At 44.2% G+C, this 20,644-nt stretch overlaps 1 protein-coding gene across 4 annotated transcripts in view; it reads left to right on the top strand.

Annotated features, from left to right (window-relative positions):
- LOC110505541 (steroid hormone receptor ERR2) overlaps positions 1 to 20,644 on the top strand; it is a 65,220-nt gene that overhangs the window by 10,274 nt on the left and 34,302 nt on the right. For 2 of the 4 annotated variants that reach the window (XM_036962525.1, XM_036962523.1), the window contains exons 2-4: positions 633 to 701; positions 12,621 to 13,030; positions 19,985 to 20,101. In XM_036962525.1, the coding sequence (XP_036818420.1) occupies positions 12,634 to 13,030; positions 19,985 to 20,101 (514 nt within the window). In that variant the 5' untranslated portion in view covers positions 633 to 701; positions 12,621 to 12,633. The remainder of the gene's footprint in view (positions 1 to 632; positions 702 to 12,620; positions 13,031 to 19,984; positions 20,102 to 20,644) is intronic. The other 2 variants (XM_036962526.1, XM_036962524.1) reach the window with 1 other exon arrangement.

The raw sequence follows: 20,644 nt of genomic DNA, 5'->3' as shown, positions 1-20,644 counted from the left end.
ATATTCTACATGTCCATTTTCCATTTAGGGAATGAGATCTTTTGGATGAATTTTCACAAAAGCAAAACTTACCACACAGCGATTAATCCGATCCATTAGGCTCAGTAAAATACCCATCTCTAACATTCCTTCTTGTCCCTTCTCTCTTTATTCTGATTAGGTTTCAGAGAACAAGGCGAGGGAATTGCATTAGTGTATCTTAAGTTAAAAGCTCTTTGGTCTTTGACCAAGTGTTTCAGTGTTATTGGGTTAATCAGATTTTTGCTGTCTTCATGGAGATGCTATCGCGGGGTGGAGGCAGTGCCGGGTAACCAAAGCAGCCCTGCACAGACACTATCCAGATGGGATCAGTTTACGGTCATTTGGTTTCAGAATACATTACCAGAAGAGGCTCCTGGCCGAGATCAGCCACCCCGCTAAGAGCTAGGAGCCTGTGGTCGCTGTGGCCACTGCAGACAGCCAGCCAGCCCCGGTGACCACCGCTGTTCACCCGGCCCGCTCCAACCTTCCTCCTGCCTCTCTCCCTCTGCACTTAAGGGGAGGTGTCGGGGGAAACGTGTCTTTTAAGAAAAACCTAATGTTTTAAATGACATTTGTCACACAATTCTAAATGCATCTCCTTGTACCAACAGGGCTTCGTTGTCCAATTCATTAGGGCGATTACTCAGTCCACTGGCCACACTGGAGCCTTCTCATTTCTGGTAAGCTCTGCATATGAGTATCATTTCTTTCACTGTAAACCTGTCACTCAGATCTGGCTGTTAAGGGAGGGTGGGGGGTACTGCCCCTGGCCCCCAGGGCGTTTAGGGATGCAGAGTGGATTTACCCTCCCTGTTCTCCATTTGATTTTTCTGTGTGTTTGTAATTGTTGGCTACTTGCACCTGCTTTTTAAGGGAAGCTCTTCACACCCCTTCACTTCCACATTAACATGCAGTGTCACTCTTCCCCGTTCTTGTCCTTCATGCATCCTTATTTTCCAGCAAACTAGGCAGGATAGAATATTAGGACACAGAGTATTGAGACTCAAACAGAATGAACTGCGCACATCTGCTACACCTTATCTGATATACCCGATCTAAACTAGGGCCTCTGGAGATGCTTACTTATTGCTTGTAAAATATATAACGAAAATGATACAAGTTGATACAATTTATCTGAAGTAGGTGGACTTCCATTTCTGTGATGTTTCTTTGACCATTTTCATTTGGATTTGTTTGGTTAAAGTCTGTGTAGTTTCTCTCAGAACACCTAGATAATTGTCCCATTAGTATTTAGCACCCTTTGATAGCGCTCTAATATTACAGCTTTATTTTGGATACCGTGACTCATACGAGCTCATGTCGTGTTTGGCCTTTCTAGTCTTTTCTGTGATGAGCCACGTGTCACTTTGACCGTTTCAACACATTCACCCGCGCTGAAACCACCAAACGCCACCACAAGTCCCTCCTAATTTTGGCCACGGTAACCTTGGACACCTTCACTGCAGTGCGAGAATGTGTTTAAAAATAACCAGGTCCATTAGTCTAGGAGGATAATGCTAGCCTGGCTACGTGGGCTACTCTCACGCCCTTGTGGCAGCGAAGTGCTATCACTGACACGGTGCGTCAGCACTTCTTCCTGTTGCTCCAACACGGAAAGGCTCCTCTTGATTTACACGCACACACACGCACGCACACACACACACACACACACACACACACACACACACACACACACACACACACACACACACACACACACAAAAGGAGGTTCTGATGGAGTACTGTCAGAGACGATGTAAAAAAACTGTAAAAACATAATACCAGTATTATAAGTATTATAATACACACTTTACTAGTTCTCATGAAAATGTATATACGATTTCAGAGCATCGGTACACTAGTTTTTTTTCTTTCTGACACAATGTGGCAAACAGCTGTAACTACAGGTTTATTACAATGAAATATATGGTGAGATTGTGATTAACCATTTAAAGTTGAATCATCGAAGCTCTTTCTTTGGTGTGTTACTCATCTCGTCATCTGTCTGTTTTCATTCATTCCTCTCTCTGTCTGTATTTGCCTCTTTTTTGCCGCCCAATGGACGCGAGACTGAACAATAATTCTGCAGCTTTTCCATACGCTCTGTCTTAAATGTAATGGAGGGAAAATGCTAAGTCCGCTAATTTACACTTGGTTAAAAGCGTGACGTGGAGTGGGTGGCTACGCGGGCGTTTATCAGTGAATGTTATTGGTATTGAGCGGCCAGTCCTTTGAAGGTTATGTTTCTGAGCAGTAATTGAAATGCAAAATAACATTAGGATCGATGGTTAGCTCTGTTTATTTATGAAATCAATATTGAAACCGTCCGTCACAATAGCAGCTCTGATTCTTACTGACAGCTTAACCAAGTATGGACGGACTGACTGTACACGGCCTCAGCTCTCCAAGGTATCGCAGCCATAACAGCTGTTAGACTAAGAGCCATTTGCCTCAACGTTCTTCTTTGCCCTACTCTGCTCTACTCTGCCCTGTTCTGTCCTTCCCACCCAGGCAGACTGATGGCATGGAGTATTGTAGGAGGTTCTGATGATATGTTGTAGGTCTGTCTGAACAAGAGCATAAATGAGCTTGGATGAGGAGCGACACTAAAGTTACAAGTTCAGGAGTTAAAATGAAGGGTGTGAAAATGTAGTGTGCGTACATACATACTTGTCAGACCCCTGCTGTTGCGTTGTGCATTTGTCTCTCCCAGAGAGAGAGAACTGCCCTGTTTGCCTGCCCTGGGGCTGGTACTTCTGACTGACCGATCGCCAACCATTAACATCCTAGCATGCAGGCTGACTACTGGCCACTCTCTGCCTCAGTATGCGGGCCTAGTTTCACTGTGGTGACTGGGGATATTTATTGATGTGTTTATTTCGTAGGGCCCATGTCAATATGTTTTGCAGTCGTTTTGCAAAATGGATGGGAATATTTTTGTTTTTGTTTTCAGTTAAATTGTCAACTTAGAGTTTTAGAATATTAGTGCTAAAACATTGGGTAATGAGATTTCAGGATATTCACACTGATCTTTTTCTGGGTTCTGTCTTTTCGGAAGGGTTACCACGTCAATTTCATTTCTTTGTTTTTATTCAATGTCAAGGTGCTATCTTCTCTAGGTAAATCACAGTACATTATATAGGCATTCTGTCCCTCTCTCAGTGCTGTGCTGACCTGTGAGTGTCTCAGTAAACCAGAGCACATTATAATGTAAATCTTTATTCATCACGCTCTCTGCCTGAGAGAAGCCTCTCTGCTTTCATTTCTAGAATGTCATAGCAGAGGTATGGACGTACATGATGCTGTAGGGGGTACGTAGAGGGAGGATGGATGGCTTGGCAAGGGCTACTGCATATGTTATGGAAGGTGTAAGCTAGTCATACTTTATGTTGTGTTTTTATATGCTTATGGCATAATACAGTATCTGACAGTTTTTCAATTGTAAATGTTGTTGTGCGTCCGTGCATATGTGTGTGTGTGTGTGTGTGTTTCTGTTTGTGTATACAGTACGTATGTGTGTGTTTCTGTTTGTGTATACAGTATGTGTGTGTGTGTGTGTGTTTCTGTTTGCGTATACATTATGTGTGTGTGTGTGTGTTTCTGTTTGTGTATACAGTACGTGTGTGTGTGTTCCTGTTTGTCTATACAGTATGTGTGTGTGTGTGTGTTTCTGTTTAAGTATACAGTATGTGTGTGTGTGTGTGTGTGTGTGTGTGTGTGTGTGTGTGTGTGTGTGTGTGTGTGTGTGTGTGTGTGTGTGTGTGTGTGTGTGTATACAGTATGTGTGTGTGCTTGCCCTTTTATATGTATGTATCCAGTGCCCAAAAATGTACCCTCCCTTCACTATTCCTGAATGGCGTATGTTGGACGCCAGTGTGTAACTCAGACAACCTTCCCGCCTTTATATTATCACCACTATTTATGGGGAATGAGAAGAGGGTTTGGAAGATCAGCCTGTAAAGAGGTGGGAACCAGGGAGAGACCAGGGAGGTTCCAGGTAGAGACCAGGGAGAGACCAGGGAGGTTCCAGGGAGAGACCAGGTAGAGACCAGGGAGAGACCAGGGAGAGACCAGGGAGAGACCAGGTAGAGACCAGGGAGAGACCATGGAGAGACCTGGGAGAGACAAGGGAGAGACAAGGGAGAGACCAGGAAGAGGCCATGGAGAGACCTGGGAGAGACCAGGGAGAGACCAGGGAGAGACCAGGTAGAGACCAGGGAGAGACCAGGGAGGTTCCAGGGAGGTTCCAGGGAGAGACCAGGTAGAGACCAGGGAGAGACCATGGAGAGACCTGGGAGAGCGGCCCTGTGTGGCTCTATAATGGTCTAAAGGAACTTATCAACTTGGTGGTTAGAGTTCTGAATGCTGATTGTCTGACAGCCGTGGTATATCAGATCGTATACCACAAGTATGACAAACATTTATTTTTACTTCTCTAATTATGTTGGTAACCAGTTTATAATAGCAATAAGGCACCACGGGGGTTTGTGGAATATAGCCAATATACCACAGCTAAGGGCTGTATCCAGGAACTTTGCGTTGCGTCGTGCGTAAGAACAGCCCTTAGCCGTGATATATTGGCCATATACCACACCACCTCGAGAATTTTTGTTTAATTTTACCACACCACCACATACAGCAGCCCTGGAAGAAGACCAGCAGTTGGTGGCGCCATATACAGTGCCTTGCGAAAGTATTCGGCCCCCTTGAACTTTGCAACCTTTTGCCACATTTCAGGCTTCAAACATAAAGATATAAAACTGTATTTTTTGTGAAGAATCAACAACAAGTGGGACACAATCATGAAGTGGAAAGACATTTATTGGATATTTCAAACTTTTTTAACAAATCAAAAACTGAAAAATTGGGTGTGCAAAATTATTCAGCCCCTTTACTTTCAGTGCAGCAAACTCTCTCCAGAAGTTCAGTGAGAATCTCTGAATGATCCAATGTTGACCTAAATGACTAATGATGATAAATACAATCCACCTGTGTGTAATCAAGTCTCCGTATAAATGCACCTGCACTGTGATAGTCTCAGAGGTCCGTTAAAAGCGCAGAGAGCATCATGAAGAACAAGAAACACACAAGGCAGGTCCGAGATACTGTTGTGAAGAAGTTTAAAGCTGGATTTGGATACAAAAAGATTTCCCAAGCTTTAAACATCCCAAGGAGCACTGTGCAAGCGATAATATTGAAATGGAAGGAGTATCAGACCACTGCAAATCTACCAAGACCTGGCCGTCCCTCTAAACTTTCAGCTCATACAAGGAGAAGACTGATCAGAGATGCAGCCAAGAGGCCCATGATCACTCTGGATGAACTGCAGAGATCTACAGCTGAGGTGGGAGACTCTGTCCATAGGACAACAATCAGTCGTATATTGCACAAATCTGGCCTTTATGGAAGAGTGGCAAGAAGAAAGCCATTTCTTAAAGATATCCATAAAAAGTGTCGTTTAAATTTTGCCACAAGCCACCTGGGAGACACACCAAACATGTGGAAGAAGGTGCTCTGGTCAGATGAAACCAAAATTGAACTTTTTGGCAACAATGCAAAATGTTATGTTTGGCGTAAAAGCAACACAGCTGAACACACCATCCCCACTGTCAAACATGGTGGTGGCAGCATCATGGTTTGGGCCTGCTTTTCTTCAGCAGGGACAGGGAAGATGGTTAAAATTGATGGGAAGATGGATGGAGCCAAATACAGGACCATTCTGGAAGAAAACCTGATGGAGTCTGCAAAAGACCTGAGACTGGGACAGAGATTTGTCTTCCAACAAGACAATGATTCAAAACATAAAGCAAAATCTACAATGGAATGGTTCAAAAATAAACATATCCCGGTGTTAGAATTGTCAAGTCAAAGTCCAGACCTGAATCCAATCGAGAATCTGTGGAAAGAACTGAAAACTGCTGTTCACAAATGCTCTCCATCCAACCTCACTGAGCTCGAGCTGTTTTGCAAGGAGGAATGGGAAAAAATGTCAGTCTCTCGATGTGCAAAACTGATAGAGACATACCCCAAGCGACTTACAGCTGTAATCGCAGCAAAAGGTGGCGCTTCAAAGTATTAACTTAAGGGGGCTGAATAATTTTGCACGCCCGATTTTTCAGTTTTTGATTTGTTAAAAAGGTTTGAAATATCCAATAAATGTTGTTCCACTTCATGATTGTGTCCCACTTGTTGTTGATTCTACACAAAAAAATACAGTTTTATAACTTTATGTTTGAAGCCTGAAATGTGGCAAAAGGTCGCAAAGTTCAAGGGGGCCAAATACTTTCGCAAGGCACTGTATTACATTGTTGATTGTTGATCGTTAAATGAGAGACAAAAATGTACTTGTGTTTGACTCAAAGATGCCACAAACAAACAACCCATTTAGTGAAATGAACAATATTAAAAGTATTTTGTTCTTTCTCATTTCTTTATCAGTGTCGATTATCAGCAAACTATATATGTTCAACATTTCACATGGTTTCAGTGTTACATATTTGACAACATATTTGGATCTCAACCGTGTGTATATGTGCTGTTTATGTGTGAGCCTGTATAAACATTTACACATTTGATTGCAGTTAAATTGTTATGGACAACTGATAAACTCGCTAATTTTGCCCCGGTTAATTTAACCTAGTATATTTGTCTGTGTGTGTGTTTGGCCCTTCCTCTGATGAAGAGGATAATTTATGGTAGTGGCAGCACGGGCTCTTTGTTTGAAGCAGGTAGAGTTCCCCCTAAACAAGACAGTCTATCAGAGGAAGATTAATGAAGTAATTTCATGCATGGCTCCTTGCCTCTGTCCCCCTGTACTCTCACTGTGTCTAAACCTGTGATTTACATTGGTCTGCTTTAAACAGGCTTAACCCTTTACAATAATATTTCCCTCTGTTTGTAGTCTATGCACACACACTGCAGAGTCAATGCAGTGTCTTTTACCCTAGACATGCATTAGCTATATTTCCAGAAATGTATGTGTGGACCAGTTTGATATTACACATATTGTTCCCTTGCTGGTTATAGTTGCCCTTTGGCCTGGTAGACAGGGTGGTGTGTCTGTGCTGGTTCCAGAACAGTGTTGTGTGGTGGGACAGCTGGAGCCAGGTCTCTGCAGCTCTGGTTTAGGCCAGGAAATGGAAAACCTGTTAAGGCTGTTAGACAATGTGTGTGGGATAAGTCTTACACAATTCTTTATGATTAGGCATTAGGCATCCACTGCCAACGATTAATGCTCTTGATGACAGATTTGATGGTTGCTGATTCTTTTTCTGAACGAGCACCATTAGACTTTCTTCCTACATTGAGATGAAATGATGCACTATAGGATCCTAATGTGTGCCAAGCCAGGGCTGTACTGATCTACTTTTTGTTCCATGTGATGATGAGCTGTCCTACTCTACAGGGAGCTTCTCTGCTGGGTATGCAGAGTAGTGTGTTAACACTTCTACTGCCGTAGAAGAATGTTTAAACGGGTAACCCATTCCCTAACAGGGTTCTGGCACCTTCATCCGATCTTTCCTACCGCCATTTGTTTTCCGAGGATCCTTAGCCCTTTTCAGAATAGGATCTCTCCAGTGTCACTCAGACAGTTTACGTCAGACAAACAGCAGCGCCTGTATCATAAGAGGGCCTGTTTTTCCTGCCAGCATCTTTCCAACAGGAAGGAAAGGGGTGGGGGGGATCAATAGATGTGATCTGTGTTTTCTTGGGCAGCCGGCACTATCTTGTGGCTGGCCTGTTGGTGCGTGTGGCTCATGTTGTCGTAGTGAGTGAGCTCATGGCTTTATAAAGACTACAGTGACATCGCTGTGGAGCAGCTAAATTTAATCCTCTGCTAGAGACTGAAGAAGTTAATTGGCCGGGCAACGGAGCAGCATGGTCCCCCCAGTGGTAACCCTGCACCACCCAGCTCCATGTACACCCATCCCCTGGCCTACGGACTATTGATCTGGGGCCCGCGCTGCTCTCCATAAGCTTGCATAAACATCCATTCCTCTCTCTCTCTTTCCTTCTCTTTCTTTTTTTTTTCTCTCTCTCTCTCTCTCTCTCTCTCTCTCTCTCTCTCTCTCTCTCTCTCTCTCTCTCTCTCTCTCTCTCTTTCTGTAGCTCTGCATCTCCCCCTCTTTTTGGATTTCTGATTTTCTGTCTGCTATCTTATTCCTCTATTGTGTTCTTCTATAGAACAGCACATCATACATCTCTGTCAGGCGACGTGTCCGTTAACAAAGAGGCCTCTCCCTCCCACCCCTCCACACCCACGCTGCCCCTTCCTCTATCTGTTTATAGCAGGACTAATGAATGAGAAAATCCCAAATGAGGAGTTTCTCCCAGATGAAATGGGTCCCTATGAGGTGCAGGGAGTGCCTCTAGCCTCTATACCAACCACTGCCTCCTTTCACATTTACTCAGATCCGTCTCCCCCTCCTCACTTTCACACACTTTCACACACACTTTCACACACACACACACACACACACACACACACACACACACACACACACACACACACTCAAAATTGTCCCAGACGTCTTTTGGCCCCATTCCTCTGAGGGTTATTAACCTGGACCCAGTTATATAGAAAGGCATTCTCCATATTTCACATGGTTCCCCATACACCCCCCCCCCCCCAAGCCCTGACTCCCTATCCCATTTCATTTCCATGGCCCCATGCGAATACAGAAACCCTCCAGAAACTTCCCGTCCTAAAGATGATGTTTGGAGACATGTGTATTCCAGTGATTGTAGCCAGTCAGCCTGTGATCTGGTTTCAGTCAGTCAGCCCTCGCTCCCATATCCCTAAATGAGTCGTCCTCCATGCAGCCGTGCGGTCGGCTGAGTGGTAAGAGGTGGCGGTGGCCACTGGAGGAGAGGTCACCATGGCAGCTGCCAGTGGGCTCTGGTGGTGGCTGGAGGCTGAGACGGTCTGTCAGGAGCTAATTGAGTTCCTCCTCCTGCGCTGACTCTGGGGCCAGTAGCTTATCAGGGACATCGCCCAGGGGCCTCCAGGCAGATCTGCCCCTACTGGGGCATCTGATATCACCCCCCCCCCCCCCCCCCCCCACCCCCCGCATCTGCTTAGGGTGAAGGGTTGGGGGCTGGGATGAGGTTAGCCAACACTATCAAACCAGGTTTTTGGCATCCCACAGCTCAGAGAGTGAAAAGTACATTCTAAATTGTCTCATCATGCCATAAAACTCAGTCGCAGGACGAATCGTTTGAGTACACATTTTACATTTTCTCCCATTTTGAGTTGAGCTTTTAATATAAGCACTCGAGTTGTGTAATGTGCTCATAGAAAGAGGGAATGCTAATGTGAGTCAGAGAGACAGAACGTCTGAGTGTCTGTCCGTGTATGTGTTTAACACTTCAGTACAGTACAGACATTAGCACGCTACAGAAGTCAGCATACAGCTCACAGTAGGAATACCTACAAATTGGCCTAATTAGTTTCTCCAGGCTCTGTCGTCTTCCTGTGACAGTGTTCAGAATGTTCAGGCCGTGTTCAGAATGCTGCCGGAGGCCCAGGCAAAGAAGGGAACGGCTGAGACATGAGGACGGGTGCTCCTCAGTTCCCTCTCCTCCTGAAGAAGCGGAGCAGAGAGCGATAGAGGAGCTGGAGAGGAGATCATTAGGGCAGCTAATCCTGGTCACAGCAGCAGCAGTGGAATGATATTACTGATCTGAAATGCTGTTAGGAGGACCAGCTGGAATCAGATTAAAACCAAACTGCGCAGTGTGCTTTTGTGGGCCCATAACCCACCACTCAGCATGCATTTTGATCGGTACAAAGAGAAAGAAAGGAGGAGGAAAAGGGCGAGAGAGAGATATATCTTTGACGTGCAATCCTCCAGTATGCAGCTGAGCAGCAGAACGGGAAGGACACTTCCTGTACTTGAGAGGAAGACATAACTATGGATTTCACAACATACCTGGGTCTTGATCAGTTCAGTGGACCTCTTAATTTTATGTCCTGTCTGGGATACATCCTAATTAGCACCTGGTCCATATGTTGTGTTTTTATTAACACAATTCCTGCTGTCAAATTATTTATGTTCATATTATATTTGCCACATTATTAATAGTGTTTATAGATTTTATTTGAACCTGTCCCATTTGAGAAAAATAATATTTCTGTAAATTTAAGAAAATATTTGATTAATGTACACTAGGTTCAAATGGTTACAGTAAATTTAAGAAAATATTTGATTAATGTACACTAGGTTAAAATGGTTAGTATTCATTCAATGTCATTAATCAATATAACCAGCCTTGTTAAAAACATAAGCAGAGCAGTAGCATAATGTGTCATTGCGGAATGAGTTAAGGGAATTGTAGCCAGAACATGTATTATAAATGACCACATAGAGCTGGAGGGGAAACAGTTTAGACACTTATGCAATTATGCTAAGTGTCACCCTGGAGGTGACCTTTGAACTGGGGTTAAGCTTACTCTGAATTTGTGAATAAAAGCTAAATAGAGCCATCTAACGGCGTGCTGCCATTTTAATATAGAGCCTTTAAGAAGCCGAGTGCAGGTGTCCTATCACACAGGTGCACAGAGCTGTCTGAAGTAGAGGACATAAAGCGGATGAATAGGGACTCCTTTCATTCATTTATGTGGATAGAACCCACAAGTTATTTAAACCAAGACATTACATGTATGCTAAAAAAGCATCAAGGAGATGGAGCTTTTTATTTCATTATCTTGCAAATTGTTTTATTTTGCTCTTACTTTTTAAGAGTACATAGAGTAATCTATCTGAAATACTAAATATTCCTTAAAACACAGGGAGAAAAAAACCTTCAAACTTCATTGGCTTTACTTTGACCTTCTCAATGTTTTTTTATAGGTATTGTCCAACTTGTTTGTATAGTTACTGTGAGAAATACTGTAAATTGAGTGCCATGATCCCTAGTATAAAAGGTGGTTATCGGTTTTATATTGTGTACGTTCTATATTGAAAAAAGTTCCAGGAGTGTTCAGACAAAGGGCTTATTCCACAAGGTCAACGGTTTTAACAGGGGGCATTTTTTAATATTTATTTTAGCAGTTAACCTTTTTGTGAATTTTCAGAGGTTGTGGGCACCTGGAGTTCCAATGAATATACATGGGAAAACCCGGGAATGAGATTTAATTTGACACACTGACCCCCATCTCCACGGGCCCAGGAAGCCAGGGTGAGAAAATAAGGTTGACCCACTGACACCTGGGCCTGAACCCTACCATCACCCACCCTTACAATTAAATCAGCCAGAGAGAGAGACAGCTATCCTGGCTGGCCCTTCTCCGGCTGGCCGATGGGGATATGGAAAGGCCTTTCCCTCTCCCTCTCTCCCTCTCCCTCTCCCTCTCCCTCTCTCTCTGTCTGAGACGTCCAGTCATGGATAAATCCTGATAGAGACGTTAGGCATACTGGTAGAGAGTGTCTACCCTTTCTCTTCTCTGCCGATGGGAAACTGACATGGAAACTATGTAAACATTACTATTACTTGGCAATATACTAATATAACTAACGTGTTAAGGCAGAACCTGGGCTGACTAGCTGCCACTCAACCAGGAACCCCGGTGTTTGCATTTGCATAAGTCACGCAAGGCTCAATTTCATAAATGTGGGTGAGTGCAGACAACCTTTCACCTTGTCAGGGGTGCCTAGTGCAGAGGTGTGTGTGTGACCCCGCCACGACCCTGACGTCATTGTGTCCACACCACCTTTAGAACACTTAGAGGTTATCCCTCTCGTATAGCACTCCACCTCCTCAGTTCACTCTGTTGACCCAGGAAAAGTCCATATTACAAGAGAGCAGTACTGTTTTATCTGTTCTCCCAGTCCACTTTACATGTGGTGGAAGGAGCCATAAATGAAATCGAATGGACAATGAGCTGTTTGGGGGTTTTGAAGCTGCGTTGTGTCTACACAGCCAGAGGCTGCACTTTATTTCACTCAAGGTAGGCACAACATCAGAAAATTCAGAAATGCTGTTATCAACCAGACAGTGAACAAAGTCAATATCCTTTTGCCATCATGTTTCTTTTTGCCTGACTGCTGACTCAAGGAGACCGCTCCAGGTAGTTCTCTGTGCTCCGGCTTTCTTTAACCTAGTCTTAAACATGTGTCCCAGGCATGGTGCCATCCTGTGTCAGCTGTGGTTGTGTTTCTGTGTTAAAGCAGAGGGAGTGTGGTCAGTGTTGAGCGTGTTTATTGCACCTGTGTGTTCTCTCTCTCACGGCTGGTGGAGTGTGGGGTTAATGAGGCGCTTAGGATCCTCCCACCTGGTTGGCTGGTTAATGGTGATGGTTAGGTTAACATAAATGGCGGGGGGGTCAGAATAAAAGAGAACAGCTGATAATGTAGTAAGTCCTCTTTGGAGTGTGGGAGTGTGAAGGGACTTGCTCTGTGTGAGCAGTAGCCTGCAGAGTTTTCCCACAGTCAAATTGTGCAAAAATGCGTTCTCTCTCTGTAGCTGTCATTGTATCGTTAGACAATGTGTATAGATTTTTGTTTTGTGGGTAACACCAGTCGATCTGAAGCTGTTCATGTCTGTAGTCAGACAAACCGCGCAAATTACCCTCCCCTCTCCTTTCCCCCCTTCTCCAGGCTGCTGAATAGAATGGCTGCCGATGACCGGCACCTGCCCTCCAGCTGCGGGTCCTACATCAAGACGGAGCCGTCCAGCCCCTCCTCAGTCATCGACACGGTCAGCCACCACAGCCCCAGCGGCAACTCGGATGCCAGCGGTGGCTATGTCAGCGCCATGAACAGCCACTCCAACGGCCTGGACTCTCCGCCCATGTTCACGCCCGGCGGGCTGGGCCCCGGCGCCTGCCGCAAGCGCTACGACGACTGCTCTAGCAACATCATGGAGGACTCACCCATTAAGTGCGAATACATGTTGAACTCCATCCCCAAGAGGCTGTGCCTGGTCTGTGGAGATATAGCCTCTGGGTATCACTACGGCGTGGCCTCATGTGAGGCCTGCAAAGCCTTCTTTAAAAGGACAATACAAGGTATTTCCCTGATGCCCCCCCCCCCCCCCCCCCCACAGACACACAAACACACTCAGTACAAGGGATCTGCCCCCCTTTCAGACACAACAATACACTCCATACAGTGTTTTACCTCTCCTCCTCCTCCAGCATAAAACACACACTAGAAGATGTACTGTATCTCTCTGTGGTCTGAACACAATCACCTACTGCCCTGAACTACCATCTTCTAATGTAGCTGTTGACCTACATCATCTCCCTTTATCTCCCTGGGAAAAGGTATATGTTTGAAATGCTGGTGCCTCCAGTTGTGCTGCTATCAATGGCCTGCATTGCTATGACACCCAGGGCACCTTCATTAATAGTGAGGGGAATCACATGCAGTGCAGCACAGTATGAGACAACACATGTCCACAGGGGCTGAATACAAAGTTGACAGCCACACACAGGATAGGCCACTAGCCCGTCGCTCGCGATGACGTCATCTGCTGGGTGGGTAGGTAGGGGGCAGTGGTCGTGACATCATCATCAGGGGTTATCATCAGCAGGTGCTTGTTTCCTGTCCTGTGTGTGTGTGTGTGTGTGTGTGTGTGTGTGTGTGTGTGCTGCTTGTGTGTGTGAGTGAGTGAGTGCCTGAGGAATAGGGCAGATCTGCATGGTATGATGTATCACAGGTTCCCATTAGAGAGGCAAGGACAGGCCCCCCACTGTGTGTCTCTGTGTGCTCTGTCCTACATTAATCAGTGGGACCTATGGTACGGAGGGAGATATTATTGAGCCAGGGAAAATCACTGCTCAACATGCACAGCTGTCCCTGCCTAAGCTCAGACAGTCTGCGTGAGAATGGGAGAAATTCAAATGAAAACTAATATTTTGATATTTGGTGTCATGCATTAAGGTAAACATACAGTGAGCTCCAAAAGTAATGGGACAGCAATTATTTTCTTGTTTGTTTTGGCTCTGTACTCCAGCACTTTGGATTTGAAATGATATAATGACTATGAAAGGCTGTTAAAGGCTGTCAGCTTTCATTTGAGGGAACCGTTTAGAAATTACAGCATTTTTTGTACATAGTCCCCCCCATTTTAAGGGAACAGAAGTATTGGGACAAATTCACTTATATGTGTATTAAAGTAGTCAAATGTGTAGTATTTGGTCCCATATTCTTAGCACACAATGACCACATCCAGCCTGTGACTCTACAAACTTAGGATGCATTTGCTGTTTGTTTTGTTTTTGTTTTGCAACATGTGTAGACCTTACCGTGAAATGCAACATGTGTAGACCTTACCGTGAAATGCAACATGTGTAGACCCTACCGTGAAATACAACATGTGTAGACCCTACCGTGAAATGCAACGTGTGTAGACCTTACCGTGAAATGCAACGTGTGTAGACCTTACCGTGAAATGCAACGTGTGTAGACCCTACCGTGAAATGCAACGTGTGTAGACCTTACCGTGAAATGCAACGTGTGTAGACCTTACCGTGAAATGCAACGTGTGTAGACCTTACCGTGAAATATCACGTGTAGACCTTACCGTGAAATGCAACGTGTGTAGACCCTACCGTGAAATGCAACGTGTGTAGACCTTACCGTGAAATGCAACGTGTGTAGACCTTACCGTGAAATGCAACGTGTGTAGACCTTACCGTGAAATGCAACATGTGTAGACCCTACCGTGAAATACAACATGTGTAGACCCTACCGTGAAATATCACATGTGTAGACCCTACCGTGAAATACAACATGTGTAGACCTTACCGTGAAATGCAACGTGTAGACCCTACCATGAAATGTGTCGTCGACCTTACCGTGAAATGGGGTACCGGTACCGAGTGACACTCTAACACACACACATACAAAACACACACACATACACACACATACAGTACCATTCACATTCTTCACACACCCTGCTGTCAGTGTAGTATGTGTGAGTGTGTGGTCAAAGTCCAGGGAGTGTAAACAATAATAATAAAATAAGGGGTTATTCGGGGGGGGGGGGGGGGGGGGGGGGGATGATATGATAATGATCCTTCTAACTTTCTCAGTCGTCATTATTGATGATTCATTCAGGATTATCCTTAATCATGGTAGCATCCACATTAATGTAGAAGTGTTAAGAAACCTTATTTTTTACAATAAAAATGACTCCAAAATGACCCAATAAATTATTTGACATTCATTTCTATTGGTCAGAAAATAATCTGAAACACAACCTAAACAGCAAATGCATCCAAGAAAAGTGTAGAGTCACAAGCTGGATGTGGACATTGCGAGCTATGAACATGGAACCAAATACTGAACTATGTAATACTTTAATACACATATAAGTGAATTTGTCCCAATACTTCTGCTGCCCTAAAATGGGGGGACTATATACAACAAGTGCTGCCATTTCTAATTGGTTCACCTGATATGGATTAAAATACCCTTAAATGAAAGCTGTCAGTCTGCAATGTAACATCATAGTCATTGTAGAATTTCAAATCCAAAATGCTGGAGTACAGAGCCAAAACAACAACACACTTGTCACTGTCCCAATACTTTTGGAGTGCACTGTATTTAGGAGCCAAATGTATTTATTATATATTTATACCTTCGGGCGGCAGCTAGCCTAGTGGTTGGAGCGTTGGGCCAGTAACCAAAATGTTGCTAGATTGAATCCCCAAGCTGACAAGCTGTCATTCTGCCCCTGAACAAGGCAGTTAACCCACTGTTCCTAGGCCGCCATTGTAAATAGGAATTTGTTCTTAACTGACTTGCCTAGTTAAATAAAAACGTTTGGCATTGTACATCCCTCATATATGTTCTGTAAATATAATAGTCTGTACATCTCAATTGAGGTCCTTAGCTTCTTAAAAATGTCCCCCCTTAAAATGCCATTATTGCTCCCAGGTTATGGAGTGCAGGCTGTCTAGCAGGCCTAGGTGTTGATTTTGGACATCCCAAATCCTATCAGCTTTAAACAGTCTGTGTACCTTCGCAGGCAAACAGAAGCATTAGGCCAAATCCTGCTGTTTACCCATGCTGCCATCAGCTATCCTGTCTATTGACAAAAGATGAACATTTTCTCTCAAGTAACATAACTATGCTTTTGTCCCCCCCGCTACAAAACATTGACGGCGACACACAATAGAACAGAAAATAGCAATCTGGGAAGAAAGAGACGTCTTAAGTGGAGCAATGGCCCAAACGATTAAGAGAGAGGTACATGAAAAGAAAAATTGAAAGTTCTCCTTTTTTTCCCCTCCCTCACTTTGCATTGTCGATTTGAAATCCCTCTCTTTCTCCTCTTGGAGGGCTGCCTGTAATGGAGCTAATCTGCCGTCGTTTGTCCGAGCCACAGGAGTTTTGTCAATAACAATCAGCGTTTGGAAAGTGTAATTAAGGCCGAGGCTTTTCATTAGGAGGAAGGGAGGGGGCTGTCTCCAGGGACAGCAGGGCCAATTAGAAACTCAGGCACGCATCGCACGCCGGGTAATTTCAGGGAAAGGAGGGAGAGAAAAAAACGAGGACTTCTTTAGATTGGAGAGGGACCCGAGCGCTCTTTCAGAGGAGGAGAGGCTTAATGGCATAATAATCAGACAGGGGTCCCAATCCAGGCAGAACAGGACAGGGAGGAGGACCATGGGACGTTGGGGGAGGGGGAGGAGGAGGGGGCCGAAAGCCTCTGAAATAATAAAAACCACACAGGATGACTAGAGGAGGAAGAGGGCGCAGTAAACAGTGGGACATAAAGCCCTTGGATGAAGAAAAGGTTTCAGTAGATGAGACCTGATTAATTAAAGAAATAATGAGGCTGTCTATCCAGGGTGGAGTGTGTGAGACGACATCCCTTAATGAGAACAACACAGGAGACGTATCTTTCACACTCATTCATCATATTGTTTCTAAGCAATAACACTAAAGCTAATGGACTTTTTTCCCTTGACATCTTTAGCACACAATGAAATGCATTTAATCTGAGAACAATTTGAGACAATAGTGACCACACAGTTGACTTTGTCCGCACAGAATATTTTCCGTAAATGTCTGTTTTTCAACCTGGGGTTCCTAGCTTCATTTCTCTTCTCTCTACTTCCTTACATTCCACTGCTGTAAAAGAGACCTGATGCCCCTACCTTTTAGACAGGAGGGAATGGCAAATCCATCTTCTGTCACATATTCATCCAATGAAAAGCCCCCTGAACTCTTACATGGAGATAGATACATTAGTCAAGCCCAGGCCCAAATTAACGTCAACCTAGATCAGCATCCATCCCGGAAATACTCCTGCTCTTATAGCTCCCTAATCATAGTCCCGTCCCGCACCTCGCGTGCCCCGCCAATCAAAAACATAAATCTCTTATTGAACCTTATTTTTCTCTCGTTTTGAACCCTAGTGTAAAATTGCTTGAAAACCAACTGAAATCAGTGGCCCTCTTTTTTATATGAAGTAATAGACCTTGACAGTAAGCCTGTAAAAGTCAGTTTCGATTTTGATGAGAAATACCTGCCATTTTACTGTAATTTACTTACAGGACCTGACTTTCCCCTCACTGCCCTGGCACAGGTCCTGAAAAGCCATAAAATAAATTGAGAGAAGAAAATATTTTTTATGTTATTTGTTTCATACGGTAACCTTTGAAACCAAATATGAACCCAGCGTTCTGGTTATATATAAACCCTCAAATGCTTGACTGACTGATTGTATGAATAGACATGAATAGACATGAATAGACATTTGTCACCGAGGATCAGCCCTTGAGCTATAAATGTCACTATAGGTGAACCAGTCTGTTATTTTTTATATATCTATTTTTTTTGAGGCAGCACATGAGTTGGCCTGTGCATGCTGTAATTTAAGTGTATAATGAGAGAGTATGAGTGTGTGTTATTTGTGCATGGTCTCAGTTTGTTAGCTTTCAGGTGTGCCTTGTGCAGGTGTTCCACCCTGCTCCTGGTGTGGAGGGAAGAGCAGGGGAGGGAGGGGTGTAGTGGAGGGAGAAGTCTCCCCCGTTAACATGAGTGTCCTGTGGGTTAGCCAGGGACCAGGGTCAGCTCTGCAGTGTTTGTCTGGCAGGCAGGCAGCATACCATATACATCTGCCAATTACATAATGTTCAATATCATGATGTTTAATTAATATGATACATCTACAGCCCATATTCTAGGACAATGCATTGGATGAAATGAAATGTAACTTAAGGTTCTCTAGGCATAAGGGGTTTGTATAAAGGTGCCAAAGTATTGCAGTTGAGACAGTATCATAAAGAAGCAACCACAGCAGGGTAACAGCCTATAGATACCAGAGACGGCTACTCTGATTGCCTCCTGTGAACAGATGGGAAATAGATGGGCTTATTATTATGGTCTGGTTGTGCTATGACAACAGAGACAACAGGAACAGAGACTATCATACCTCATCGCTCCCCTTCCCTCACACCTTTATTTACCCCAATTCCAAAGAGATGAGAGGAGTTGGCATGATGATTTCTAAGCCAGATATAAAGGAGACATTTCTAATTATTTAATACATCTTGGGACCCTCCGCTTGATATGTCCAATAATGTTAACATAATTGCATAAGTTGTTAAAGGGGATTGGAGGGTTGGAGGGGGAACGCTACTGGAATATTATACAGCTCTTACTCTCTCTCTCTCTCTTTAAAAAAAAACACTTAATGAGAGTGAGAGTAGAGAGAGAAGCTGGTTGTGTCGGGATGGAATCCCAGTGTGTCTGGGTATGGCTGTGTATCTATAGGCAGGAGAGCTGCTGAACCACTGTGTCTGTATGCAGTTAGACAGGATAATACTGTATGTTAGTCTATATTGAAGTCATTTAGGTTCATCTTTCTAAATGTAGAAGGAGCTGTACACAGCGTTGAATAGATAACAGTTGAATAGATAACAGTTGAATAGATAACATGGCTTTGTGGTCGATATTAAAAAACATAATCCAAATTTAAGAATACACACGTAAGAAAAAACATCAATGATAAAATAGTGTTGTGCCTCAAAATGTGTTTCTCCGTTGTTCCATTCTAGGTGGACAATGAATGATTCTAATTCAGGACCTTGAGCAGCTAGCTATTATTCTGAAACCCTTTATTGAAAACCTTGACTATAGTAAAAAGTAGGGAATGCCATCGTATATCCTGCCCTTCCTTTCTATTGCTAATGCTACAGTACAGGCAGAAACATCTATTTTATTGTGTAGCAATGAAACCCTTTTTCATTGTGTTGTCCCGGAATCAGACGCTGTATTGCTGGACTTGAATAATGCATAAGGCCTGTTGTCTGTACACTGTGTAGTCAACAATGGCAACAGTGGTAACAACAGGTTTGGGGCTGCCAGAGTATTATGTAAAGTGGCCGGGGGGGGCGTGTGTCCGACTCTCTTTCCTGTTATTGAGGCAGAGGGACACAGAGAAGGGAAGGGGCATGCAGGCTGGATGGTTGGCTGCTCCAGGGGCCTAGAGGGGACACGCTGAGAATTAATGAGGCCAATTTAGCGTGGGGGCCAGGGTGGGGTCTGTAAAGGGTTCCATGATGAGTACTGGAGGTCTCCTTCTCTCCCTCCCTCCCTCCCTCCGGCTCACCTCACCTCAGACACACTACTGTAATTGATTGTTGCATAGGAGATGATTAACAAATGCTGATACCCAATGTCTGGTTTGCACAATCTGATTATAGACTCTAGAATACTGTGTGATATACAGTAACTATTCCACTGGTTTTAAATCTACACAGTGACTCGTACAATGTAAAGGTAAATGACAATGCCCTAAAATGTCTATTGTATCAATACTTATATGTTTACGTTTATTCTTCATGTGTGCCCCCTTTTTTTACATGTACAAAAAGGAGAGAAAAAAGGCCAGAGCATTTGACCTTTTTCTTTTCCTTTGCCTCTGAGTCAATAGGAAGATACACTGCCTTATACAGCGTGGTCAGGCTAAGGTTAACCACATCTCTTGTTCTCTTCAGGCAACATAGAATACAGCTGTCCCGCCACAAACGAGTGTGAGATCACAAAACGGAGACGCAAGTCATGTCAAGCCTGCCGCTTTATGAAGTGTCTCAAAGTGGGGATGCTCAAGGAAGGTAAGGAGATCTCTGTCTGTCTGTCTGTCTGTCTGTCTGTCTGTCTGTCTGTCTGTCTGTCTGTCTGTCTGTCTGTCTGTCTGTCTGTCTGTCTGTCTGTCTGTCTGTCTTGTATCACTCTCTAGATATTATGTCAACATTATTAAAATTATCTCAAAATTCTCAATGGAACGCCTCCATTCAAATAAAAAGGATGTAAAACTGGATAAATCAGAAAAGGCCTCCTCAGAGGATGTGGTCTCCTCAAAGCTCCCGACTGATCAAGCAGCAGTGAGTGGGCCCATGCCAGTCCAGACCAGGGTGAGGGATGTTGGCTGCAGCCTGCTGTGCCTGCAGCCATAGCCAGACAACTGATCTGAGCCCCCTGGCCTGTTCTGTCCTCCCCCTACCAACACAGCAGTAAATCATGTGCAGCTGAGCTGGGGACAGAAATATGCTGAATAGGTCGATCCTGCTGTCTGAGTAATAGAAATGTAACAGTATTCCGACTGGAAAGGCTTCTGCTGGGTCCCTGAGCACACACTCCGGCCAGTCTCAGCTCTC

The sequence above is a fragment of the Oncorhynchus mykiss genome, chromosome 25 (assembly GCF_013265735.2).
Source record: "Oncorhynchus mykiss isolate Arlee chromosome 25, USDA_OmykA_1.1, whole genome shotgun sequence".
Classification (NCBI taxonomy): Eukaryota; Metazoa; Chordata; class Actinopteri; order Salmoniformes; family Salmonidae; genus Oncorhynchus; species Oncorhynchus mykiss.
Note: the sequence above shows the minus strand (reverse complement) of the source record. Positions and strands in the feature narration are given on the sequence as shown.